General features: G+C 36.1%; 1 protein-coding gene across 3 annotated transcripts in view; it reads right to left on the reverse strand.

The window, feature by feature from the left end:
* Positions 1 to 5,339: 5,339 nt before the first annotated feature.
* LOC150081717 (MAGUK scaffold protein DLG5-like) overlaps positions 5,340 to 12,386 on the reverse strand; it is a 450,728-nt gene continuing 443,681 nt past the window's right edge. For all 3 annotated transcript variants that reach the window (XM_090378823.1, XM_090378822.1, XM_090378824.1), the window contains exon 26: positions 5,340 to 5,562. In XM_090378823.1, the coding sequence (XP_090234949.1) occupies positions 5,459 to 5,562 (104 nt within the window). In that variant the 3' untranslated portion in view covers positions 5,340 to 5,458. The remainder of the gene's footprint in view (positions 5,563 to 12,386) is intronic.

Raw genomic sequence — 12,386 nt, forward strand, 5'->3', positions numbered from 1 at the left:
AAAAGATTATTTAAGAGAGAAATATGAAAGTCATATTGCTGAAAAAGAAATAGTTCAAAAATTTAAAGAGGAAAACAAGAAAACAGCTTCAGAAAATAATACTCAAATTTGTGCCTCATTTGACTTACAGCAAGTAATATTTCTGCCTATTTCCAAAGAAGGAGCAATATTTTACAAAAGACGGCTCTCAGTATATAACCTTACTATTTATAATATTGCTTCCCGTGACTGTTATTGCTTTACATGGCCCGAAATAGAGAACAAATGTGGATCATCAGCGATTGCTACAACTCTCACCATATACTTAAAAGAATGTGATGAAGCGGGAGCTGAGACAGCTAACGTTTATGCCGGCGGATGTGCAGGGCAAAATAAAAATTCCATAGTTGCTTCTGCTCTGTTACATTTCATTAATAACTCCTTAAATTCATGAGACATATCATTAAAATTCTTTGCTCCCAATCATGGACAGAATGAAGGCGACTCAGCGCATAGTGCTATTGTCCTAAAAAAAGGCTGGTGATGTGTTTCTTCCTATGCAGCTATATCCTATCATGAAAATGGCAAGACCTTCACATCCCTATAATGTCCAGCCGTTAGAACACCAAGATTTTAAAGAGTTTTCTCAGAAGATAAAAGTACTTTCACTTCGAAAGGATAACAAAACTGATAAATCTCTAAACTGGACAGAAAAGGCTGAGTTTAAAGTACAAAAACAAAATCCAAGTACAATTTATTTAAAAAAAAAAGTCACAGAGCTGCATTATACATGTCCATTACCTTAAAAAGAATCGAAACAAAATTCTTAGAAGATGTCAAATTAAAATTTCCAAACCAATCATCAAGATTTACAAAGTCTTTGCTCTGGTCAAACTCGTATTGTAAGGCTCCAGGAATATAGGGAGTTTTATGAAAGATTGCCCCATTATTAAGCTTCATGGAAAAATATTTTCATCTAAGTCTCTTTTCAATTTAATATTGTTACTTCATTTGAAACGATTTGGCATAAATACTGTAAGCCTGTATTAAAAAAGTATGATTTAGCTTTGTCTTTTTTTAAAGTTATTATTATCTATACTAATAATAAAACTGTAGCGAGCTGCAGTCTGTAACTTTTGAATTTCAATTTCTTCTTAAACTGATTTCGATAAGACTTTCGATGCAGGGTACCTTAGAGAGCCCCACTTCACACCATGCCATGTAATCAATGAAATAAGTAACAAAAAAAAAAAAAAAAAACACAGGCAGGCGAAGTCGCAGGCAGTCGCTAGTTAAGTTTATAAGTTACGCCTAATTGTTTCTTCATTAGAAACAATTAGGCGTAACTTTCAGAGTTTCATACCTGAAACTCCGAAATTGGGGCCTCACAAAGAGGCGTATCTGACAATGAAGGCTTTTTTTCAGTAAAAAGCCTTAAATAAATTAATATTTTTTTGGGTTCTTATTAGTCCCTCAACCTTTAGGAATAGTTCTTTATGCAATTTATTAGTATTAACAGCTCCATTATTGGTGCATGTAGTAAAATGCACAACAATCGGGCAAATAAATTGTTTTTTTTGCTCTCCTGAAAAGTTGCTAATAGTGAGATATGCCTGTATGTTTCATAGGCGACGAATTTGTCTTACTACTACATCTTTGACTGTGAAGCTTTTAAGAAATCCTCCAGTCTGTGGTGGGATTTGAACCTAGACCCCTCTAAATGGGTGAGTCCCTCATTCCTGCTGATAGTGTATAAGATTTGCTTCCTTGCATCATTTTGCCAAAACCAAATGTAATTTTTTAAAGTATATTATTGTTACCTTTGTATAAAAAATTTTCAAAATATTCTTAAACCAACATGCAGGAGGGGAAATCAAATTAGGAGTATTCTACTTCCTGTAGTGAAGCTTAAGTTATCCAACACAACAGAAATATTCAACAACTTATCAGAGTTGCCATCACATTTCATCTCATTGTTTATGAACATGCAGAGAATACATCAAATGCATAATAGTTCAATCAGGATGTCCGAGATATCAACCCCATGTAACAGCAATGTCATACAGAATATGCTGTGGAATTGCAATAGTATGTATGAAACTCATAAGAGAGAAGTTTGTATGACAGCACATTACAAAGACAGAATCAGTGGTTGTCTGCATTTGGAATTCTGACTACAATGTCAACTGCATGAACATGCAAGATAAGAGAAACCATTACATATTTCTATTATAGAAAATGATTTGAAGTGCTAATGTGTTCAGTGAAGGGCGTAATTATATGGAGGTGGACTATAATCAGAACGAAACAATACTTCACTGCACAGTTATTAATTAATATCTTCCTATACAATCAAATAATGAACTATATGTATCTAGGAGTGAATTGGCTGTAGTTTGCCTTTGTATTTCCCAACAATTGGGCAGCTAAGTGATTGCCACCTGGCTGCACCTTTATCTATTCCTATCTTGGAGACTACATCATAGTAAAAAAAAAAAAAAAAGATTAGAATATTCAGAGTTGCATTATTTTATAAAATTGAAATTACATGATATATATATACTGTATATAAATTTGCTAACAATCAGTAAAATCCCTATCTAAAGTAATGTAAGTGTAAATATTCTACTCACCTTGTATTACTGATGGCATTCTCAAGAGAGAGAGAGTGAGAGGTACATATTATTAACCAATTATTATAATACATATTTCAATCTGATTGTTCGGGTAGCTATAAATTAATTAATTTACAGCTTTACGAAAACATATCAAAGTTTTCTTCAGTTGTGATCTCAATTAGTAATGGCAAAATGATGGAGGGGAGCAAGCTTAGAATGGCATAAATTAATAATAATGATTTTCCTAATACTAATTTAAATTTATTTGAATTATTACAACACAGAAGTTTTATTACAGTAATCAATTACTCTCTGGCTGAAGGCAAATTGTTGCACATGTAAATCCGTTTCCTGCAAACAATTCTCCTTGTGTGTATTATCTTAGAAAGTGTAGGGATAACATCAACATTTAGTTTACTCATCCATTTAAAACCTTAAAAACTTCCATCAGGTTCCTAGGAGGTTTTGTCCTCAGCAAACTTTGTTTTAATAAAATCTGCAGGTGATTCAATTTATGGAACTGAAGCTTTTCTTGGTAACAATACCCTTTTGCATCCTTGACTAATCTTGTTGCCTATTTCAACAGACCTGTGGAGGCATATTTTAGAGATGGGGATACCAGAAGCTTTTCAAACTCTAATAGGAAGCTAAATGATTTTGTGATAACTGCGAGAAAAGTGGAAGAGAAACATAAGAAAGGCAATGGAATGGATGGAATCTATCCAATTATACTGAGGGAGAGAGCAAATCTTTAGCTATAATTATAAGAGAAAATGTATCCCAATTCACAAAGGGTGATACAGACCAATTAGCTTGACTTCTGGTTAAAGAAGTAATGCAAGACAATCTAGACAGAAATGCAGTTATGCTGCAGTCACAACAATGAATTTGTTAAAGGACAATCTTCTCAATGTACAGGATACAAGGAACTAGCTTCTGATAAAGTCTTTTTTCAGATGAATGGTAGCAATGCATCACTAGCTAACTTTCATAGAAAATCAAAACTCTTCTGGGCCTGTTTCTGGAGTAGGAAATGGGATTGGGAATTTTTTCAATTCCCAATACATGAACATGAAGCTGCAACATTACAAGTTTCCAGAATGTTTGTACTTCATTCATTGTATCAGTAAAATAAAGCTGAAGGTCACCTAACTTAATCCTGTTGATTTAATTAAAAAATCCTTTAGTAATATTATCAGATTTTGATCACAGAACAGTTCATTTTCACTTTGCTTCTGTGTCTGAAGTCCTCTATTGTCTCTTTTATTTAATATTCATTATTAAAAATACATTTGTGCATAATGAAAGTAGAGAGTATATCATTATATACAAGCTGTCTAAGCCAATGTTGAAGTTTTGACGAATCCTGAAATGGGAGGATGATACATTGTCACATTATGTTGACAAAAATTTAAGATTCCAGTTATCTGCTATGCAAAAAAACCATTAAAAACTCCTAAAACAAACTTATGGGCCAATGAATGGTTTATCCAACTAAACCCAGCTAAAGAGAAATGAAATCAACTAATTGTCTCATTTACTAATTTAAAACAATAGTCAAGGAAGTGAGGAAAAAGTTGGAGAATGAATGTTCATCAGTAGTTTTTTAAGAACAATTTGTAATCCCCCCCCCCCCAGTTTATCATTATTGGGAGAAAGTAAAGTACGGATGAAAGTTACTATACTCTAATTACACAATGTGAAAGGATTTATTTCTAAGTCTTAGCCTTCATAAAGTTTTGTCTTCAGTATCAGAATTTCCAATTTAATTTAACACAACTCATTCTACACTATCACTCATCAGGACAATAATACATACATGATACCATGCCAAGAAACTCACTTTATGTGAGTAACTGTGGTCCTGTAGTATAAAGACCACACAGCAAGACCCAATAATATATGACACTGGACTCAACCCGAATAATAATATTTAAAAGAAATAAATCTCAATTATTACATTAACCTATTAGAAAATCTCTTTTGACTGACAGGTTGTTAAACAATTTTGAACATGGTTAGCAATGAGTTTATCAAAAATTCTAGATTTTTTGAATTAGAAAACTTGCACTAAATTTTTATGTGCTATATTTATTTATTATAAAATCAAGAAATTTGGCAGATCTCAATCAGATATTCCATTTTTATATGCATCTAAAGGCTAAATGCATCCTGTGGGGGAAAGAAAGGATATTCAATGAAGTTCACAACAAATGTCAATAAATAAATAGAGCCTTAAAAAATTCTAGAAAAATAGAAAAAGCAATACTATAGAAAATTACAATCAAAAGTATTTGTTTCCATCTTTAACATTAAAAATGCCACATTTTTTACAACACATTCAGAATCCAATTAATGTACAAGTTATCTTTACATATATATTCAGAGTGTCCTGATAACAGAATAAATGCACTGCTTTTAAAGACATCATAATATGTGAACAGTTCTTACGAAGTGTCACAACATGAAAAACTTTAAATATAACAATACTATCACATTTCCACTTACTGATTAGAAGTTGAGAGTTCACCCGTAGATAAGTTATTACCACTGTATCCACAGAGTACGAAATGTATAGAAAATGTGAGCACTACTCAAGAGCAAACAATCCCTTGAAAGTGTTTATCTGCTATGTGAACTTGAGCATGCATTTTATGGTTCTGTCCATTATATACATAGTTTGGAAGATAGATGCCATGGAAGTAAAAAAAAAAAAAAAAAAAAAAACAGGGGAGAGGGGGATATAAACAACTTCCACATAAGACAAAACACGTGCACCAACATGATCTAGCTGCATAATGATTGTTTTCAATCTATTTATGTCCAGCTGTGAAAGAAAAAGCCACTATTTACTGCTATCATTACAGTGTTCCACTAGGCACCCAGAGAGTTTTGTTCTGTTCCTCTTCAACGCATGTCTTCACTTGTGTACACATGTAAGCAAGATTAGAACCTGGAATCACAGCTGAAAAAATAATATACATTAAATAGTACACAAGTATATAAGTGAAGATAATGTTTATCTTCCAAAGAAATTTAAGTACACAGGAATTTATTAATAAGAAGGAAAGATATTAAAATAAGAACAAAATCATTTCTAGACATTAAAGCAAAAGTTTAATTCCTGATTTAATTTTTGAAATTTAAATAAATCTATAATAGATAGTTAACTCTTATATATAATATATTGATAACATTTGTGGTAAAAAACAATGTATTATTCAGGATAAAAACTGCCCTATCTATTATCAAATTAATAAGATTTCAACAGCAATCGTTATCCAACTCTGTATTGCCCAGGTGTAAAGTTTCAGGATAGTACAAATCATTCCTTCAGGACTAACACCCTTCGATTCAATATTTTCTTTTACATCTTGAGCCCCAGACAAAGTAAGTTGTTGTTGTTGTTGGTGGTGGTATGGAAGTTTCTTGCACAAAGATTACTTAGGCCACGTCAATGCAACCGAAACTATATGTGTTAACTACTGCAGAAGCAGACATGCTATATTCATTTCAAGAAAAATTCTGAAAGGTTAAAGTTATTCACCTATGATATAGTGGTGACAAAGATTCCTGTAGATCAGAGAGAAAATTGAATAAGGAGAGAGTTGGGCATTATTGCAAAGCACATTGAACAACATATGCTTCACTGTGAGTGGTGTGTGGCAGTAGGTACACTATGGACGATCATTTCTTGTAATAAGAAAGAGGTTGGGTAAGATTTCTATATATGGAAACTAGAGGTCCACAAAATCAGTAAACAGTGCTAGGAAATTTATTGAAGCTGTGCTGAATGGATGTTTAAGAGCAAGACCCATGTTTTCACTTGTTGATGTTCAGGAACTTTAATTAGGGACTGCTAGGCAAGGAGGTATTTTTCAAACCTAAGGATTTATGCTTTTCTGGGTTGATAGATGGAGAATATTTTCTAGAGAAAGCTTAATGGCATGTAATTCAGCAGTATAACTGCTGCATTCAAGAGAGAAGTAATTTATAAACAGTTGTTGCACCTATTTCTTTAACTACTTTGAACTGTCCCAAGCTGTCAGCTTCAACCATTCATGGAGGTAACTTATTCCAGTAATTAATAACTTTCCGGCTAAAAGAAAACTTCTTGCAATCCTGTCTAAACCTCTTCCCATGTAATTTGAATTTATTCCCCCCCCCCATTTATAACAATTATTTATAATTGTTATAAATGGATCATTTATAACAGCGAAAATTTTGCCCCATTCACTTTACTTTCACCTCAAACAGCCCTATATGCCTTAAATAAACCTTCTCTAAACTGTGTTGTTTCCAAGCTCTTTAAAGTCTTTCCTCTTATGGAAGCCCTTTTACTGATCTCACCAGAAATTGCCCATCTTTTGATTCTTTTGAGAAGCTTAATGTAAATGGGGAACATATTGTGTAAAATAGGTGGAACAGGACCAGGGTATGTCTGCCAGGGGCAAAGGTTGATGACGTTGTAGAGAAGATATCTTTTATGAATTAGGGTTGAATTTGAAAGTGTCTGCAATTCTGCCCGGACACGACAGGAGGGAGTATATGATGGAGCCTTGTCAATCAATTCGGCCCTGGAGAGATTTTGCAAGGCTCAAGGGGTAGAATTTTTCTCAGCCTGGTCTGTGCTTGTTACAGGAGAGACTGTTTCTGCAGGGATGGGATACACTTAAATAGAAATGGTGCAAGAATATTTGCTGATGCTATCGAGGCAGTGTTAGGTGGGTCGGAAAACTGGTAGCTTGGAGGGAGGATACACGGACTAATAGATTAATAGTAGCTGCTGGCAGAGGTGAAAGTGATTCTTGCACTGCTTATATTGGAATGAGCAGCAGCCTGGAAAACAAGATGCAGGGTATTTCAGAGACTGCTGGGAGTAACTGCGGCACAAGTAAACACATGGGTTATGTCAGGGTAGCTAAGAATAGGAACAGGTGCATGTATACTTGCGCTTACACCAATGCTAGGAGTTAGGTAAATAAATTTGATGAATTTGAGGTGTTGGTCAAAACATCAAAGGCAGATACTGTTGGGATATCAGAGACGTGGTTCACACAGATATAAGGATATAGAACTGGAATTTGGGGAGTACAATGTGTACAAAATAGGAAGGGAGGAGGGGTTATGCTATTAGATAAGAACCACCAAAAATCCAAGGAAGTGCAGCCAGTCGACATCGCTGGACAGTGCAGTGTCGAGTCAGTTTGGTGTGACATAAGCACTGGGAGATCAAAACAGAGTAGGAGTGTGTTATAGGCCTAATGACTCTGATGAGTATAATAAAAAACTGTACAGGGAAATAGAGTGGGCCAGTAAATTAGAGTCTCATAAAGAGGGATTTTAATTTCCCAGATATTGAATAGAATTTGTGGTTTGGTCACTCACACACTAGCAAGGCTTTTATGGATTTATTGGATGATTGTTTTCTACATCAGCATTTTTGGGAGGCAACTAGAGGGAGTAATACTCTTGATCTCATTATCAGAAAATAGCGATTCTTCATGCATTAAGAATCAGCAGATAAAGGAACAACTAAGTAGAAGTGTGCTGAAGTGGGATTTACTCAAAGAGGTAACTACCATCAGGGGGAAAAGGAAGGACTTTTGCTTTCGTAAAGGTGACTACGGAGGTCTGAGACAGTATTTAAATTCTATACAGTGGGACCAACTGATGATGTTACCAAGAGCAAATGAAAATGGGAAGCATTCAAAGAAGTAATCTTGGAAGCTACTAGGCTTTACATACAAACTGAGAAATATTGTTCAAAGTTTAGGCCTAAATGGATGTCAGATGACCTAATGAGACATGTGGCAGAGAAGAAAAATGCATGGGATACATATAAATTAATGGGTGATATTGAAGCCTATGATAGATATAAGCTGTCTGTAACCAAGCCACAAAGGAGATTAGGCAGGCAAAGGCAGATTATGAGAAATCTTTGGCAAAGGATGCAAAGAAAAACAGCAAAGAGTTCTTTACCTATGTAAACTCTAGAAGGAAAGGGATGAATCAGATTGGTCCACCGGATATTGATGGTTCAACTGTTGATGATCCTGCTCAGGTGGTTGTTATGTTGTTATTTGGTTTTTAGGAGTATTAGCAACTAAGGCATATTGCTCCAAGATATGCGGTGGTCATTCCCTCACTTTTCTGCATCCTCCAAATTTGGTGGTGATGGGCTCGAACCCCGGTCTAATCAAGAAGCATGTGCTACGCACTGCTGCTCCTTCCCACCTGGCTACGGAGGTGCCCTGCTCAGGTAGCTAACAAACTAATTGAGTATATTGCATCTACATTCACACATGAGGAGATATTCAGGAAGGGGAATGCCAGAGGTGAAGTAAACTCTGGCAGTGAGCTAGATGATTTTGTAATAACTGAGAGGAATGTGGAGGAGAAATTGTTGAAGATAAACATAAAAAAAGCACCCAGGGTGGATGGGATCTATCCAGTTATATTAAAGGAGGCAGCAAAGGAAGTAAGCAAACCCTTAGCCATAATTATGAGAGCTTCCTTGACTCAGGGGGAGGCACCCATGGACTGGAGATGTGCAAATGTGACCTCAATTCACAAAGTGTGACACAAGTAATTATAGATCTGTTAGTTTAACTTCTATTCCAGGGAAATTAATGGAGGCACTGGTGAAAGAAGTGCTGTAGGATCATCTAGACAAGACTTCAGTTATAGCTCGGACACAGCATGGTTTTGTTAAGGGTAAGTCTTGTCTGACCAATTTGATTGGATACTATGATGTGGTCACAAAGGAACTGGATGCAGGGAATAACTTTGATATCATATATTTTGATCTTAGAAAGGCTTTTGATACTGTTGCACAAATTGGAGCAGTGTGGCATTGGAGGCAAATTGCTGCTATGGATAAAGGGATGTCTGAGTGGGAGAAGACAGCGTGGTAATCAATGGACACTGCTCTTCATGGACTAATGATATTAGTGGAGCCCCCCAGGGTTCAGTGTTGTTTTCTGTATTTGTTAATGATATTGATGATAGTATATCGGGCTTACTGTCCAAGTTTGCAGATGATACGAAGGTCGGCAGGGTTGTTAATGACACTAACGACAGTACGCTGCTGCAACAGGATCTAGAAAAGTTGAGCAGGTGGGCTGAGAGGTGGCAACTGAAGTTTAACATTGACAAATATAAAGTACTATACATGGAAAGCACTAACCCCAGAGTAATGTATCAACTCTGTGGTACTACACTCACAGTGGTAGAGAATGAAAAGGACCTGGAGGTAATTGTGCAGGCAGATATGTTTTCTGAGCAGTGCAGACGGTCTGCAAGAGTAGCTCATGGTGTCTTGTTAATGATATACAGGAATTTTTCTAGCAGGGATAAGGAGGTGATTATGCCCTTGTATAAGGCAATGGTTAGGCCACGCCTTGAGTACTGTATACAGGTCTGGAGGCTTCATTTTAAGAAGGATGTAGAACTGTTGTAATTAGTACAGAGAAGGGCAACAAGATTAATGAATGAAATGAAGGGTTGCTTTTACAAAGAATGGCTTAAGTTTTGCAAACTGCAGTGTCTGGAGACTAGGCACCAGCGAGGTGATCTGATAGAGGTGTATAAAGCCTTGAATGGTTTGAGCATGCTTAATGCTGATGGGATTCTTCCTCTTGCTCAGAATAATCACTGAGAGGGCATAAATTCAAATTGAGGAAAGACAGTTGTAGGATAGATGTGCGGAAGTTTGCCTTCAGCCAGCGGGTAGTTGATTGGTGGAACAGACTTCCATGTTTTGTTGGGGAAATTGATAGCCTAAGTAAATTTAAGGATGAGCTGGACAAAGGGAGGGGTAAATGGGAGCGGTTTTTTTTTTGGCTGATGCTGCATAAGCTTATTTTCTTGCATCGTATGCCTCTACTAACGGTAATGCTCTAATCGAAGCCCTTTTACTGATCTCACTAGAAATTGCCCATCTTTTAATTCTTTTGAGAAGCTTGATGTATTTTTTAGGTGTGGTGTAACAGTTGCCTTATACAGTGGGATCTTCTGACCTCTAAGTAAATGATTGATAAATCATCACTAGGACCAGGGACCAATCATGCTGCCTGTCTACACTGCTCAGAGAACTTCACATCTGTACCATAACTCCCAAGTCCCCCCTTTTCTCTATTATCTTTAAATCAACACCACCAAGTGTATAAGTTATTTTTGGTTACTATTTTCCAAGTGTAAGACTGGTATTTTGCTGCATTATAATATAGCTTCCACTCATCTGACCATTTCTGAAGTCTAAATCTCCTGAAGAAGCTCTGCTTGGCACTGATCATTAACTACTCCAATTTGGCAATGTCTTCAAATTTTGACACCATAACCTCCATCCATGTCATTTAATAAAATCAAAAAACAGTGGTTACAGTACTGATACTTGAGGAAGCTCACTTCTTAATGTTCAGCCAATCTGAAGAATAAACATTAATCACAACTGTTAATCTTCTGCGATCCATTCAAGGTTTGTTTGTTATTTGGTTTTTGTTTTTTTTTAGAAGCATTAGCAACTAAGGCCATATTGCTCCGGGGATATGCGGTGGTCATTCCCTGACCCTTCCACATCCTCCATATTTGGTGGTCACAGGCTCGAACCCCGGTCTAATTAAGAAGCTGTTGTTGTTGTTGTTATTTAGTTTTTAGGAGCATTAGCAACTAAGGCCATATTGCTCCGGGATATGCGGTGGTCATTCCCTGACCTTTCCGCATTCTCCGTATTTGGTGGTAACGGGCTTGAACCCCGGTCTAATCAAGAAGCGTGTGCTACGCACTGCTGCTCCTTCCCACCTGGCTACGGAGGCGCCGATCCATTCAAGGATTTTTCCTGTGATTCTAACATGTTCCATGTTATAGAGCAACCTCTCACATGGGATTTAGCCAAATTCTTTGCTGAAATCGAAGTAAATAATATCAAAATTATTTACAACATCCAACTCATGAGCAACTCTGTCAAAATTAACTAGGTCAGTTAAACATGAGATTTTTATGGGGATGAGATCTGTCCAATTATATTAAGGGAGGCGGCATAAGAAGTAAGAAAACCTTCAGCTATAATTGTGAGAGCATCCTTGGATTCAGATGAGGTCCCTATGGATTGGAGATGCACAAACGTATCCCCAATTCACAAAAGGGTGACAAGAGTAATTAGAGTGTGTTAGCTTGACTTCTGTTCCAGGGGAAAATAATGGTGTCACTGATTAAAGTAACAAATGATTATCTAGATTCAGTTGTACTGCAGTCACAGAATTAATTTGTTAAGAGGTTATCTTTTCTGACCAATCTGACTGGATATTAAGATGCAATAACAAAAAGAACTGTATGCATAAATAATCTTTAAATTGTATACTTAGATTTCAGACACTGTTCCACATAAACAAATGTTGTACAAATTGAAGCAGTGTGACATTAGGGGCTAGTTACTGAGTGGGATAGGACATGGAGTTTATCATAAATGAGCACTGCTCTACTTGGACTACTGTGATTAGTGGAGTTTCCCAGGTTAAATGTTGGGTACAGTGTTGTTTTCTGTCTTTATTAATGACACTGATGAAGGCACATCTGGCTTAATCTCAAAAATTTGCAGAGTAAGCCTGATATGAAGATTGATAGATAATTCACTGTCATTTGTTAATAAGTACTACTGCAATAAGGTCTAAAAAAATTAGATGGGCCAAGAAATGACAATTGAAGTTTAAAATCAACATATGTAAGGTACTGTGGGTAACTTGTAATTCAGAATAACACACCAACTGTGCATTGATATATTATTCTGGG

Source organism: Mastigoproctus giganteus, chromosome 8 (genome assembly GCF_048544385.1).
Source record: "Mastigoproctus giganteus isolate SK-2022 chromosome 8, ASM4854438v1, whole genome shotgun sequence".
Classification (NCBI taxonomy): domain Eukaryota; kingdom Metazoa; phylum Arthropoda; class Arachnida; order Uropygi; family Thelyphonidae; genus Mastigoproctus; species Mastigoproctus giganteus.